General features: G+C 29.0%; 2 protein-coding genes across 3 annotated transcripts in view; both read left to right on the top strand.

The window, feature by feature from the left end:
* LOC111678671 (neural/ectodermal development factor IMP-L2) overlaps positions 1-16,906 on the top strand; it is a 47,756-nt gene extending 30,850 nt beyond the window's left edge. Inside the window, exons 1-4 of one of the 2 annotated variants that reach the window (XM_023440085.2) lie at positions 9,801-10,238; positions 14,935-15,246; positions 16,157-16,651; positions 16,734-16,906. In XM_023440085.2, coding sequence (XP_023295853.2) covers positions 14,938-15,246; positions 16,157-16,651; positions 16,734-16,748 — 819 coding nt within the window. In that variant the 5' untranslated portion in view covers positions 9,801-10,238; positions 14,935-14,937 and the 3' untranslated portion in view covers positions 16,749-16,906. Of the gene's footprint in view, positions 1-9,800; positions 10,239-14,934; positions 15,247-16,156; positions 16,652-16,733 lie in introns of those variants that run through there. The other variant, XM_046952023.1, reaches the window with a different exon arrangement.
* On the top strand, positions 9,557-9,856 carry LOC124420110. The gene has a single exon (XM_046952024.1). The coding sequence runs from the start codon at positions 9,557-9,559 to the stop codon at positions 9,650-9,652; it is 96 nt and encodes a 31-aa protein (XP_046807980.1). The 3' UTR covers positions 9,653-9,856.

Below are 16,906 nucleotides of genomic sequence, written 5' to 3'. Positions count from 1 at the left end.
AACTAAGTTTAACCAATTTTTGTTGACATAATAGAACACTTAGCGTAATTGTGAGCCCAAAGGCCTTATTCGGGGGATACGATTCTATGGAGGCTAGGCAAAATAATGGACCGATTTCAATCATTTTCAATAGCCTTCGTTCTTGGACCAATTTCTAATATATTTCATCAAATTACGTCGAAAATTGCGACCTGTAGCGTGTACACAAGGTTTACATGGACACACAAACAGACGGACGGACAGGCGGACATAGCTAAATCAACTAAGAAAGTGATTCTGAGCCGATTGGTAAAATATTTGAGATGTATGTAGAACCTATGTTTTTGGGTGAATATGACAAATCGTTGTTTTCGGTGCGACAGCTCTTTCGATCACGATTCGAAATTAATTCGGTTCCCTTTCTTTTTTTTATTAAAAAAGTATATTTCGCCAAGATTTGCGTTCGATTATTGTGAGTAACCGATAATCTGTCTATATTGAAACGATGTAACAGTAACCCTAGTAATCATCCACTGTAAACAACAATGTTTATTGGGTTTACAATTACATTACAATCGAATGCCACAGTGTCTGCCACGATCGTTTTAATTTATCTCATGTGATTTCTCTGTTAATTAAAAAGAGACAATGAGACACAAACGATGGGATGTAATAAAACAAAAAAAATATATTCATATATATACATACATACTGCAATACAAGTTTATATAAAATCTCAAAATAAAAAAAAGAAGAAGCAATAAACTTAATACTCGTGTACAATTGTCGTAACATTTTAGATTTACACATACAACCTACATACATACGTTTTTAGTTTATACTACATGAAGGTATGATGTATCTTTTAAAGCAAAAAAAATAAAATAATAATAATATAATATCAACTACTTGGTTATATACAACAACCACACTAAAAATATTTATATTGCCGATATTAATCATCATCACAAAAAAGTGCCGACCGACTATACAGATATATAAATACATACATATATACATATATACATACATACTTACCTACCTAACAAACGTATGCTGACTCTGACTATGAGAGGCTGTTTGGATTGCCTGCAACTACTCACTCTAGCTTAACTCATTCACGAGAAATAAAAAACGATCTACTCTATATGAGAATATCGTACATATACGAAACAGAAAAAAAACATATAGTAGATATATGGTAGACACACTGGCAACTTTTAATAATTTTTTTTTTAATGAGACTAAGTTAAGAAAAAATGAAATGAATTAAATACTATATACATACTACAGTGACTCACAAAAAATCAAGAGGGATTTCCCTAAGCTAAAGCAATATGATGATAGTATTGCTATGATGATAATAGTTGGACTAAAGTTTATATAGCTAATAAATAGTATTAAAATATTATCGTGTTGATGTAAAAAATATTGGACTTGATTTGAAACAAAATAAAGGGGAATGTCGAGAGTTTTAACGTGAGCACCTGCCTTAACGGCCTTATCTCACGGTGGTCTTTTTCAACCACTGAGTAGACTTGATAACGGTCTACCATCGCCCCTTTGTTCTTCAATGAAGAACGCAGGTGGCAATTTTTGTACATTGGTTCTGATCGGCCCATGTACAAGTACTTTGCTGGAGTACTCGAGCTATCTAATCTCTTGGCCTCTGTTGATTCGGCAACAGCACCTAGAGATGTAACAGGTAGACCGAAGTACGATCATCAATGAGCCGTAGACATTGTTCTTACTCACAAGGACACACTGTGGCAAATGTGACAGAGTAAACCCTGAACATATCTGGACCTTTCATCCATCATCAATAAACCCAGCACACATCTCATTTATACGACACATTCATAAGAGAAAAATATACGACACATTCATTAGGTAGACACATTCATCCAGTACCATATACAATTAATACCAACTCAACCAACTGACCAGCCAGGACATAGTCCTGCGGGCAACTAGCCACCCGTAGTACCAGATTATGCGGTGCTCTTGTAAGGCTCGCCGAACCTCACATTCATCCCGTACCATATACAATTAATACCAACTCAACCAACTGACCAGCCAGGACATAGTCCTGCGGGCAACTAGCCAACCGTAGTACCAGCAAGGACTAAGCCAAATAGTAGACTGTAAACAATTTTTCAATCCCGGTCAGATTGGAGGTATTGGCCACCTCTTTATACCCCGGCATTGCAATAACACCAAGGCGTTGGTCTCGCCAAGGTAACATGTCCACGGGGAGGACAAAATAAAGGGGATATAAAAATCATTAAGAATAAATTTCTAGGTTTAACCAACCTATAAAAGGGCGTCCAACATTACTCGTATTAAGCATTAAAACGCCTCTTCACTACTAACAGTTTTCAGAATTCTCCATCTTTTTAAAGCCCAAATATTCCATTACTAAAATTTCTAAATCTCAACAAATATTTTTGAAGTAGGTCCCGATCTTAACATTTTCAAATCCTTCTTAAAAATATGCCAAGTTTGGTGCAATATCAGTTAAGTTCCGAACTGATTGATGGATGAAATCTCATTTCTACCAGATCTTTTTATAGAGTTATTGATTTTAAGCCTTATGTTGAGAGTCTGTTTATGATATTTATATATCATAAACAGACAGACGGATATCTCATTTGTCGGTAACTCTCTCTCTATGCATATATGTTATACATCTGAGATCTGATCAATTTTCTCTCATTTGTCGATCTTTGTCGAAAACTGTTTAACATTCTATCTGATCTACATTAGAGATCAGAGGTGTGATCTCTAAATATAATTTGAAGCTTTATATTTGAAATCAAAGTTCTCCCAGTTGTTGAGCTTTTCTTAGAGCATCTTAAGTTTAGCCAAAATTGATTTAACTTGTAAAAGATAATCAGACATATGAATTTTGATCTACATTAGAGATCAGAGCATGAGAGCTGTTTACTAAGCTCTCATTCGTCGATCTCTGTCAATGACTGTTCTACATTCTATCTGATCTAGATCAGAGATCAGAAGCGTGTTCTCTAAATATAATTTAAATATTTATGTTCGAAATCAAAGTTGTTGAGCTTTGGTCAAAGCATCTTAAGTTTTGCAAAATTCGATATAACAAGTAAAATATTGATCAGCTATACGAATTTTGATCTACATTATAGATCAGAGAACTGTTACCTAAAAAGGTTTATAGCAGAGCTGTTGATACTAACAGGAATAAAAGCTCTCGCATAATTTTTCAAAGCATCTTAAGTTTCTTAAAAATCAAAGAGTAACATGTAAAAGAATAGTCAGCTATATGCATATCATAATCATACAGATATATTCCTAATTTGTCGGTTTCAGTTGATACAGAAAAAACTTTCATTACCATGTATTTACATACGCAATAGAATTTGAAGTCATTATTTTAATACAGTGATGTCATTACAGACAAATACTTACCACAATCGCTTACATATAATTAGACAAATCAGTGAATGTTAATCGTTTAAAAAAAAGCGTATTCACCTTTTATATATTCACGAAAAAGTTGTCTAATGAATTGGAAAATATTTACATAAGACGTTACGAGACTATTTCTGTGTAATAAGGACGGTATGTAGTAATCATTGAAAAGTATGTTAATAGGTATTACTCACTCTTTGCCTATAATTACTCACTCTTTGCTGATAACAGATCTACAAGTTAGATATCCAGAAAGCTTTCTCATGATCTTGCTTATACATGTATAAAAAAATTAGCTAAGCTCACTTGTTACTTTCTGCCGATAGTTGCTCTACATCGAGAACACTTATCTTGCGTTTTCATTTCGTTATTATTCTATCTTTTGGATAGAAACTATGGAACTATGAATTGATTGATTTCACTGTGACAACTTTTATAGATACACACATAGATATATTCATCTCTTTTGAAAGAACAAAAAAGTTTAATATTCTTTTGAATTAAACATTTCAACACAATATGAAAATCTTTTCCACAAAGAAGGAAAACTATGAAATATGTTAGAAACGTGCAATCGTATTTAGAAATATTCTATGCATCCCCAATCCCCAGAAGTTTTTTAGAATAGGTTCAAGTAGAATTGTAAAAAAACTTAACATTTCCTGAAAACATTAACAATTGCACAGATAAAATACTTCATAAATGTAATGAATTTTGTCATAAATAGTATGAACATTTACAATTTCTTTGAGTCTAGCAGTTATACCCTTTTTAAAATAAATGAGGCTTTGCTAAATCAATCACAGAGGGAAAAAAACGGTAGAAAAGTTGATACAATCCGTTATTAATAGTGATAAATGTTAAAACGTTGACGTAAATGATGGCTATAGACGTCGACCACGGTCGTTCGTAGATACTAATGACGTCTATTGCCGTCAACATATCAACATATCTTTCACTATAAATCGGTGTATTCCTAAAATATTTTTTTTTTAATCCTTCGACATTGTTTTAACAATAAAACAATTTGACTTTTTATATCAATAAGATTTTTGATTAAAATTTATATTCGGGCCTGTTCGTGGAATTTAACGAAGTACTCAAATTTTGCAAAAATTAAGTAGATTTATAATTTAACAAATGTTAACATTTAGACTATGGATGTGCATGAAATTAAGATTTCAACAACGATTTGTTGCAATTTTGACAACGTTACGTTGTCTGACAACATAGTGCTGTCTTACATACAATGTATATACTTTGACAACGGATGTTGATAAATTATAAACATTTTGATGTCAGACGTGTATAATTCGAAAACGTTTTTCCCCTTTAAAATGTTTTGTCTATTAATATTTAAGGTTTTCGAACTAAACATTTGTATGCCACTGTTGGGATCATGTGTTTAAAACACTTAAAACATACCGGTGCACATACCATACAACTGCAAACTTACTGTGATGAACAAAACTTTTGCATAAATTTCCGATCCAATGAAAAAAATGATTGTAGCTGCAACGAACTATATTCTGATCGATCGAATTGTTCAAAGTCCAATAATACTTCAGATAATGATTCTTTATTGCAAAAGTATTTGAATGAATATGTTCAAAATAGAGCAAGTTATTACTTCAATGATTTAAGGTAATGCAGAGTGTAATGGTTTTCTGGTTATGCTCTCCCTCCATTATTTATAAAATACATAATTTTTTAATTGTTAAAAATTTTTGCTCGACACTGTATTAGGCAATTGTAAAAAAAATCAAACTGACTGACATGACGGGAATATTTGCCATTTGGAAAAAAAATTAATACATATTTATACCATATAATACAGATTTAAACTTAATAAATATTATATGTTCAAACAAACTTATATACACATGTATTTAGAACTACATACATATGTATATACAAAATCATTGTATATAATATAATCTAGTATTATATATCAATTGATATTTTTTTTTGCAAAAACGTCAGATTGAAAAAAGTATTTATTTGAAGAAACAAATATCATTGTTTCATACAAGTTATCGGTTGTTGGTGGTTTTAGAAGATTCAAACAAACTGCAAACCAAAACGATCAACTAAATGATCATTGATTTTTTTTGGCTCTAGGGCTACTATCATCAATATTCAGGTATTTAATTTGTTTTTGTATTTTGTGTTCTTTTATTTTTGAAAAAAAATCTGCAACAATGTTTCAAAGTGTTTTTTTTTTGCGTATCGAAATGGGTGTGATTTTAGTGATATTTATTACTTGTTATTGGTAAATATATTACCAAGTAATAAAAAGTTAATAACAGTGACAGTGGTTAAACATGATCAAACTCGTGAAATCCATAATCTGAAACATACGAAGAAAAATTTATTTTAATTTAAAATACAAAACGTGCAGCTACTAAATTAATAATAAATTATAAAAGTAACAGGTTTAAGGACTGGTTATTATATAAAGTGTCAGAACAAGAACCTGATCTCAAGCCCATGAAAAATCTATCATGGAAATAGATTTTAATAAAATTTTGGAATTTTAACGTGAACTGTGTTGTTATTTGTTAAATCGAAAAAATTTAAATTCTTAGTGAAAAATATTTGAATTTTGAATTGAATTTTTCACTAAACTTTAAGATTTTAGTGAAATAGTTAATTTTTGAACTTTGCTTTCTTTTCTTTTTTTTGAAAATTTGAGTTTTTGGTGAAATTTTGTATTTTTAGTGAAAATTTTTAATTTTTTATGAAAATTTTAAAAATTTTAATGAAAGATTTATTTTTTTTATGAAAATTTTAATTTTTTATGAAAATTTTAATTTTTTATGAAAATTTCTATTATTTATGAAAATTTTTATTTTTTATGAAAATTTTCATTTTTTATGAAAATTTTCATTTTTTTTAAGAAAATTTTGAAATTTTAGTAAAAATTTGGATTTTAAGTGAAAAGAAATGACAATTTCGATTTGTAATAAAAATTAGGACTTTTGGTTAAGAAGAAAGAAAATACCTAAATAAACTTATCATAGCACCTCTGCGGTTTATCGACCCAATTACCTATGAAGGCTCAAATAGCTTAGTGACCGATTATTATTCCTTCTACAGTCCTTATACTATTGTTGTGAAATCCTAAAAGTACTCTGGTTGCTTTTGTTTTTAATCTCGGCCTCCAATTCATTTTGCCAGAATCTGTTTCGAAAAGTCTTTGAGATTAGAGATTTGTCTAAAGTATTGATGGATTGGATTTTTACCTAATTATCTCTCTACTGCCAAGTAGAACAAAAACTAAAGAAAGAAGTCAAAGTATTCAGATAGATGGAGAGAGAGAGAGAAATATGTGATGGGTGGATTTTCCCTCTAAAGTGATGAAGAAAAAGAAAATGAACAGAGAAAGAAAATCTCTGAATAAACAGACTAATATACCGTAGCATCTTATTCATGTTCAATCCTAAAAGTGCTCTCGTTGATTTTGTAATTAATATCGGTCATAATGCCTTAAAACGCCCTTCAGTTCATTCTATTATGCCAGGATCGGGTTAATATAAAGTAGTGACAAATAGAAGATTTTACCGACCTTTCTCTACTATAAAAGTCCAGTTCTTGATGCCTAGAAATCATATTCAAAAATTTTTGCGAAAATCAGTTCATATTTAACTCCCCCATATAACATCAAATATTTTCGAAAAAAGTTCCCTTAGGAACAATTATTTTGGTTCAATTAGACCGAATATGAATGATTTGTGATCTGACCACATCTGACAAGACCATAGCTACCAGCCAAAGATGATGATGATAACATAAAAGTTATCTAAAACAGAATCGGCTTTAAAGGTTTCTTCAGAATATTTCTTCAAAAGACAGAAACATTTCAATAAACATTGGTTGCTAGAAGTAGATTCTTAGGCATGTACTCTATATTCAAACTTGGCGAGCTTTCATGAGATAGACCAAATGACCTCTCAATATCTATTACGGGATAAAACTAATATTACACATTTGGCATCGTGTGGTCTAAACATCGCTATAGTTGCGCTCCTAGCCAAAAATAATGAGCAGACAGAAGAGTTAGAAAGAACAGAATATGCTTCATATGTTTCTTCATATTATTTCTTCAAAAGACTGAAAATTTTTTAATAACCATTGGCTGTTAGAAGTAGAATCTTAGGCACAGGCAAAACTAATACTACACATCGGACAAGTCGTGTTGTCAGTTCCTTAGACAACGAATTTTTCAATCAGTGTTCCTAAGGAATACAACATCTGGATATTACTCCCATGATATAAACAATTAATAGTGAACATATGTATTTCTAAATAATAAATTAGGTAATGACTTTCAATTGTAATTACTTACCTAAAAACATACTTTTCTAAAATTACTACATATTATTTGGATTACAAAGAAGTAGTCTAATAAGGTCTTACATATAATGTGTTATATAAATACTTTCTAATTCATTAGTTCTCTTGCCTTAGGAAGCTATAGAGCTATATGCGTTTTTTCTCACAAATTACAACGACAACTTTTTCCAATTACTTGTAAGCGTTGGTAGTAAGTATTAAAATTGTGTAAGTAAATTTCATGTTTTTGCTGGGTTATTACTTAAATCAAAATTAAATAATAATTATTTCTTTATCAAACAAAATTCCTTTACAATAAACAATTATAAATTTAAAATCAAATTTATTATCAATTTATAAAGCATTTAAAGCATTTTATTAACTTTTTTTTAAACTGAATCAAAACTATATTGGTTAATGAACAAAAGAATATAATATTTCGTTATTATTCGTAACAATTCTATAATTATACTTCGTATAAACTTCGTTTAAAAGTAAAACGATGGAAAATTATTTAATAAATTAAAAATATCTAAAGAGTATTAAGGTTCTATTAAGACAAAACGTTAAACGTTTAAAAACGTTTAACTTTTAAAGAAAACGTTTATTGAAATTCTTGCAACTTGTGGAGATTTTAAAGAAGTTCAAATAAATGTTAAACTACAACAACTTTAGCTAAAAGTTAAATGAGTTTAATAATTCTAAGTGTAGCAAAAGGTCTGATCATTAATCTTCTAAAGTAAATTACTTTTTTATTGAGGATTTCTTTCTTTCTTTAACTGTGACATGCTGGTGGTTACACTGAACAACCTATTAAACAAGAGATAATAGAGAGTAATGAGTAAAATAATCACTTGAACACACACTCAAACTTACCACTGCTACATTGAGTGCAGTGAGTATTTAATGCTCACTCAAAAATTTACAAAACGATCACTCTCAACCAGCCAGCCAGCATACTACTCTAACGGGAGAGCGTTAAAGATCGATCGATCGTCAACAGTCTATAAAATGCTTGAATTAAACGAATAGTGATCAGTTCTGTTTCAGTCCCGACTGGCAAAACATCTCTTTTTAAAATTCTTTTAAAGAAAGCCTTAGTTCGCCTTGTTTTTGCTTAATCGTATTCCAAATACAAAAAAATAAGACCAACAATTATAAATGAAAATTTAGCATTTAAAACGTGCATGATAAAATCTAGATCGTTAACAAAAAAAATAATAAAAAGTTGATGAATAAAACCAAAGAGAAAGAACAACAATTAAAAGAAAAATCTTCTCTACTACAACACTGTATAAATTTATTTTTATACAGAATCTAAAAAAAAATTGTTAATTAAAAAAATAAACTTTAACTGTAATGTCTATTAACTGGTTTATAGAACCCAATTTGTGTCAAAGTGAGACTAAAATAAATTTAAAAAATTTATCTCAATTTTTAAATCAAAATAAACTGAAAATGTTTTAAATTTGAAAAAACAACAAAATTTTTTTTTGAATTTTGAAAACTTAGAAAAATAAAATTTAAAACTAAAAATAAAATTTGTTAAAACTGAAAAAAATATTTCAAAAAAATTATTTTTTAACAAAATTTTAAAACACAAAAGTTTTAAAAAGAAATAATAATAACAAAACTTAAAAAAAAACTAAAATTTATTGAAATTTGCTAAAAGTGTTTTATACCAAAAAGAAAAAAGAAAAATCATTGATATTTTAAGCAGCCGCCTAAAATAAAATCTTTCAAAATTCCGCCCTCATTGAAAAGAAACTTTTCCAAAACGGAGACCTTTAGAGGACCTATGTCAGTGCTAAACTATTTATTATTAATCTTTAATCAAAATAACGCACCCACAAGGACACATCATAATTTAGAACTACTGAACTCTATAACGTAACCCTTACAGTGAAAGTTTTTACTATTGAAAAAAACAACAACAATCCACAAATAACAACTACATTAATATTTAAAAAAAAATTTTTTTTGAGATAAAACAACAAATAACTCTTTCAAGCTGCTGCTGCTAAGAATTATCCCTTTACACCTTATCATAACTTATAAAGGGAATACGCAACAATTAAAAATTGTCCAACAACGAAAACGCAAAAGGAAAAGAAAGAAATTCTACTCTACTTTATAAAAATTCCCCAAAATCCAAAAAGGAAAAAAGTCAAAAACAAAAATTTGTTTCTTCAAATTCGTAAAGTAAACGAAACGTCAAAAAGTTACTCATACTTATCATTAGAGAGCCTAAGCAAAGAGCTACAACAAAAAAAAAACATAGAATTACGAAATAGTGTTTTGTACTTCGTAAAAGACAGTAACTAAGAAAAACTAAACTAAACCTAGAAGTTTGTTAATTGGGCCTAAGCCTAGCCTTTTAAAAAAAAAAAACCCAAATTAAAATTTTTTTAAACAAAGTTTAAACATAATTTACAACCATTCATTATCTACGTAGAAAACGCCGAAGAAAGAAAATTAAAGTAAGTTTTGTATTTTTGTTTAATTTTATTACCTTTTTTATAAATTATTTTATTAAAAAAAAGCCGGCTCTTTAAAGCTATGCATTATTAGTTTTCTCATTATAATAAACTTGTAAAGTTTGTTGTTGTTTTTCTTATGTTATTTCACAATTTAATGAAAATTTTAAATATTTATTTTTGATGTTATAATAAATTATAGCACGTTAGTTGTGTTTTTTTGTATCTCTCTCTATTTTAAAACCCTCAAACTTTCCATTGAACATATTTTTTTTTTTGGTTATTTTTATATTAGAAAATTTTATTTTTAAATGTGTTAATTTTTTTTTTTTTGAAAGAAATTGTTATTGGTTTTGTGACTTGACTTTATTTGAATAGTAAATATTTTTTTAGAATATTTTAAATGATTAGATTTCCTAGAATTTAACACCAATCACCAATTTTCTAATTAAATTTTAAATTAAATTAGATCAAATTTAGTTAAGCCACTGTCGAGATCTTAATTATTAAAATTTTTACTTTCAAACGGTTTTTAACTAAAGGCTTCTTTCTACAAGTGTAAGTTAATAGAGGATCTTGTTAAAGATATCTACTAACGATCTTGTTTTAAGTCAAGTAATGCTTTAGAGAGAGAGAGAGAGAGAGAGAGAGTGAGAGATTAAATTTAATCTTAAGATCGAGATCTTCATCATTCCCAGATTTTCTATTAATCATTCTTCAGTTAAACACTTCCATAATTGTAAATTCTATAGATCTTATTAAAAATATTTAACACTGATCTTGTTCTTAATAAAAAAGTGCTTTAAATTACTTACTTTAAAGCAAATTAAAAAAATTTTAGTTTTGACACTAGTTAGATTTGAGCTTTCTAATTTTAAAGACTTTTAAAAGTTAAAAGTTGAAACAATCTTATCAAAAAATTTGCCAGCGATTTTCTTTTTCAAGTTTGGAAGTTATTAAGATTTTAACATTCAATCGGTTGTCAATTAAAGACTTCTATAACTGTAAATAAAAACGATCGTGTCAAGATCTTTATTATTTGAATTTTATTCTATTGATCGTTCATCCATTCCATAATTGTAAGTTAGAAAGAACTATCGATCTTCATTTTAGTTGTAAAGTGCTTTCAATTATTTAAATGTCAAGCAAATTAGAACAATTTTAGTTTTAAAACTGTTTTGACTTAAGCAGTTCAAAAGTTCAAAGTTAAAAAGATTTTGTGAAAAAATATTTGCAAGCGATCTTGTTCTTAAAAGGCAAGAGCTTTAAATTATTTAAAACGTAAAACAACTTTTTACCCAAAACTTCCAAAAGAAAATTCTTAAAATGCAAATTTAGGTTGATTTTTTTAAAAGAGCATTTATTCCATAAAAAAACCCAAAAAATGCAAAAAACCAGAAACAATTTCAACAATGATCTTTTGCAATTTTTTCAGTTTTAACTTGTTTTTGTTTAATTTTCTTATTATAATAGTAAACCTAATAAAAAAGGCAACATTTTCTATCCGTAATCAAATTGAGGTCTAGAAAAGTGGGAACATTTTAAATGCAATTCCTTGAAATTACAATTTTCTCTTTAAATATCAACAATCCTTTGCATTGTTCCATTTTGCACTCGTTTTTGATTAATTTTCTAATAATTGTAATATAAAAAGACAACATTTTCAAGCTGAAACTAAACGCAGCTCCAGAAAAAAGGCAAAATCTTTAGAGGAAAATCAATTTGTTAAAAAATTACATTTTTATTATCTTTATATCTTCTTAGCGTTTAGGCTTCTTTGATGAAAATGCAAACTCTTTCATGTCAGGAAACCATTAAAGAAAGGTGCAAAAAGTCAACATTTTTGCCAGAATCTTAATACACACATACATACATACATACATACATACATACATACATACATACATACATACATACATACATACATACATACATACATACATACATACATACATACATACATACATATTTTTGCTAATAAAAAATCTTGAAAAGTCTTTAGAATGTAATCAATGTTAAAAAGTATAGTTTTATCCTTTTGCCTTAGCGTTTACTCTTTTTTGTTGAAAATGCAAACTCCTTTATTTAAAAAGGTCTTGAAGAAAGAAAAGTGCAAAAAGGCAACATTTTTGCCAGAATGTTAAAACACACATTCATACACATCTTTGCTGATAAACAATCTTAAAAAGTCTTTAGAATGAAATCAATTTTAAAAATTATAGTTTTATCCTTTTGCCTTCTTAGGGTTTAGTCTTCTTTGCTGAAAAACCAAACTCTTGAAGAAGGAAAAGTGCAAAAAGGCAACATTTTTGTCAGAATGTTAAAAGTCTTTAGAATGAGATTAATGTTAAAAAATATAGTTTTATTATCGATCTTAAGTTTTCAATGACTGATACAGAAACATCAAAGAATTGATTTAGTTTGGCAGTGATCGAATATTTCACCATTTTGTTCAGAGACGCGACATATTTAGAGTGAAATTATGTTACTTAAGCTGTTAAATCCATCTAAATACTTTAATATAAAAAACGGTTATTTTACCCGATATGTACCAGATATATAAATATGAGAAAATAGGGTTATATATAGAGGAAATAACATTAGTGTTGATAAAGTAAAATTGTAAAAAAATGAGTTAACACTTTTTGTCATAATAATCAAAATACATAAGTTTAAAATATAAATAGAATTCTACCTGGTATTTATCTGATACATGGGTAAAAAAGTGTTAAATATAAAGGGAAAAACCTATATGGAAGTATATCGCCTACTTAAGTGGCCAAAAGTATTTAACTGATATTTTTGATTTCTGATAGTTTTATTCATAATCTGATAATGAGCATAAAATAATATCTGATAAGTTTAGAAGAGTTTACATTTTACCATTTATTATAAATGACTCAACACATTTTGCCAAGCCCCTAATAGGAAAAGAAGAAGAAGAATTAACTATTAATATATTTAAAAAGAAAAGCAGAAGAGTTCTTTTTTGTATAATTTTGAATAAACTATCATCAAGTGATAAATTTCATTTAATTGGCTGATGTGCAACAATGTCTTTACTTAACGCATTTTTTAAACTCTAAACTGACACAATCACAATCAAACGTTACATGAATTTTTTATTTTATAAAATCAGACTATTATATGTCTATATTTTATATATACATACAACTAAATATAGAAAACCAGACATACGTAAGATTTTCAATACGATTTTTTTGTTGGTTTGTTGGTTGGTTTGGTTTGCTGGTTGTTGTAGCTGATTTGACGACATATTTAGGTGTTGAGTTAAGTCTGCCGGTTGTCGGTTCAATTTTCTGAATGACTAAGTGTATGTTGGCCGTCTGACGACGCTGTCTTTGTCAAGGGAATTAAGTAAACGACGATGATGTTATAAAAATACGTAGAAAAAAAAAGAATGTGTTCAGATTAGATATGTACAGAGGGGGAATGTTAAAGAATTTCATGAATGAAAGCATGTTTCCTCTTTAGTTGATAGTAAAAAAAAAAATACGAAAAATATATAAAAGATAATATTTATTAAGTGGGACCCCCTCTAGCAAATATACATACATATATATGTACATATCATCTATAGGGCCTAGACTATAAGCCAAAAGTTGTATGTTGAACAAACGATGAGAATTTTGCTTAAAAATTATATATGTATGTATGTGAGTGTGATTGTGAGTGAATGAGCGAAAACGATCTATTTCTGAAATTATGTTGATTAATTTCCTACAACCAATGCTTTCTATTACTCTTTGTCGGTACAATTGTTTGTTGCTTGTCTGTGTGTCTGTCTGTCTTTCGTATCTACTATGATGTTCTGAGATTAAAGGTTTTATCATATTTAATTGCATGTGTATTGTCTATGATCTAAAGATGTTGTAGGAAATTTATTTTTATTTTGCTGTGGTGTTAATTTATGATCTTGTTAAGTTGTCAACTCATTCTACATATATTAATGATCGTACTTGTTCAGTTTTAATTTTTTATATACTAAGGACAAGTGTTTCTAAGGAAATTGTCACGAAATTGCGATTTAGTTTAGAAATTAAAAATAATATAAAAAAGAACTTATTTAAAGACTTAATGATTTATTCCCTAAAATTTTAAAACAAATTTCCTTTTTATTTTCTGTTTCATTTCGTTTTTTTTTTATTCTTCTCGAAATTTTTGTTGCCAAGAACCTAACACACGTAATCTTGGTCGACGTATCTATTGAAACACCCAATGGGAATCTTTTAGCTTAATACATATAATTTTTTTTTTCTTTGACATGTTCCGTTCTTTATTTTATTTATTTTTTTTGCAAATTAATTTCTATGTTGTGTTTAGCGCAAACAAAAAATAACAACCGTAAAAGCAAAATATAAATTTAAAATCATTTTGCCAGCAGAAGTTGTTAAAATAGGAATGTCAAGTAGTCGTTTTGATAAGTTTTTAGGAGGTATGTCCGTCAATATAATAAAATTAATATTTTTTAAAACATCCATATACATAATAAAATTTATGTTTATGATAAGCTTTAAAGACAAATGAAAGAATGAATGAAAGCTAATGTTATCAACATCCTAGCAATTAATTAAAAACTCATATCAACTAATTGGTTCAATGACCTGTTACTTTTATATATATTCTAGAAATTTTTTTCGAAAAATAACTAATTTTGTTTCATTTTTTTTCTTTACAGAAAATGAACTTACATCTTTTATTACTGGCCCTGCTGGTGTTCATCAGTAGTTATGGTTCTGAGGCCAGAGCCATTGATGATGTTGACAATTCCATAGAGTCGGGTGCTGGTGATCAATCAGCGGCCACGGGCCCATCATCGGCTTCGCTACAACCTCGTACACGTTTTGGTCAGGATTGGATTAAATTCACTAAAACTCCTCCCGTTAAGATTTTACAAAGTTTGGGTTCTCCTGTTGAGATTGCTTGCGAAGTAATGGGCTCTCAAATACCCACAATTCAGTGGGTTGTCGGTCATATTCCTTTGTCAGAGGTAAGTTGAGAAAAAATTTACTATTTTAGATTTATAAAGATTTATAGTCAAGTATAGATAGATTTATAGCTAAGACTATAGACAGATCTATAGCCAAGATTATAGACAGATCTATAGCCAAGACTATAGACAGATCTATAGTCAAGACTATAGACATGTCTATAGTCGAGACTATAGATAAATCTATAGTCAAAACTATAGATAGATCTATAGTCAAGACTATAGACAGATCTATAGTCAAAACTATAGACAGATCTACATTCAAGACTATAGGCTACGGACAGATCTGTAGTCATGACTATAGATAGATAATAGACTTTAGACCGATCTATAGTCAACACTTTAGATAGATCTACAGTCAAGACTTTAGACAGATCTATATTCAAGACTATAGACAGATCTATAGTCAAAACGATAGACTACGGACAGATCTATAGTCAAGACTATAGATAGATCTATAGCCAAGATTATAGACAGATCCATAGTCAAGACTATAGACAGATCTATAGTCAGGACTATAGACAGATCTATAGTCAGAACTATAGACAGATCTATAGTCAAGACTATAGACAGATCTATAGTCAGGACTATAGACAGATCTATAGTCAGGACTATAGACAGATCTATAGTCAGGACTATAGACAGATCTATAGTCAGTCCTATAGACAGATCTATAGTCAGGACTATAGACAGATCTATAGTCAGGACTATAGACAGATCTATAGTCAGGACTATAGACAGATCTATAGTCAGGCCTATAGACAGATCTATAGTCAGGACTATAGACAGATCTACAGTCAAGACTTTAGACAGATCTATAGATCCATAGCCAAGACAATAGACTAGTCAATAATTTATCGTTCCAATGATGAAAATACTAAAGAAAAAACTTTTCTTTCTCTACTTTTAGATCGAAACTATCGAATCGAATGTAATCTCTGAATCAAGTGCTAGTGCCATTGTTAAAGTACGTTCCGTACACGTCATCGATCATATGTTAAGTGAAGCACGCACCTACACCTGTGTAGGACGTACCGGTTCTAAAACCGTTTATGCCTCTACCATTGTTTATCCACAGTCTGATCTTAAAGATTTAGTACAAGTACGTGAAAAACCTTTTATGGGTCATGTCAAACCACGTATCGTGTACAGTGAAAGAATGCATTTAGATTTGGTAGGATCAAATGTGGTATTGCCCTGTAAGGTGCATGCCCGTCCCCGTGCCGAAGTATTCTGGATGAATGATGAGGGTAATTTGATTGAACAAAATCAACGTTTCAAATTATTACCCTCGGGAGATTTATTGATATCCGATTTGAAATGGGAAGATATGGGTGCCTATAAGTGTATAGCACGTAATGCTTTGGGCAAAGATACAGCTGATGCATTTATTTATCCAGTACAGGTGAGATTAGAAATTTTATTTCTTTGTTTTTAGCAAAACTTATTAATTTTCTTTATTTTTTTCGTTGTTTTTATCATTTTAGAAAGAAGACAAATAAATATTAGCTAAGAATGGACCACCCCTCCCCCCCTAAAGCACTATTAAACATTTAGAAATTGGACCTTTAAATGAAAACCTAAATATAATTTGCCTGGAATTAAGATGGGAAAAAACAAAACAAAAAAACCTTTAAACAAATATATACATTTATATATA

This window comes from Lucilia cuprina, chromosome 5, assembly GCF_022045245.1.
Source record: "Lucilia cuprina isolate Lc7/37 chromosome 5, ASM2204524v1, whole genome shotgun sequence".
In the NCBI taxonomy this organism is placed as follows: domain Eukaryota; kingdom Metazoa; phylum Arthropoda; class Insecta; order Diptera; family Calliphoridae; genus Lucilia; species Lucilia cuprina.
Note: the sequence above shows the minus strand (reverse complement) of the source record. Positions and strands in the feature narration are given on the sequence as shown.

Bases quoted from the DNA above. Each gene is read 5' to 3' on its own strand.
- LOC124420110 (XM_046952024.1), top strand. From the start codon at position 9,557: ATGTCAGTGCTAAACTATTTATTATTAATCTTTAATCAAAATAACGCA.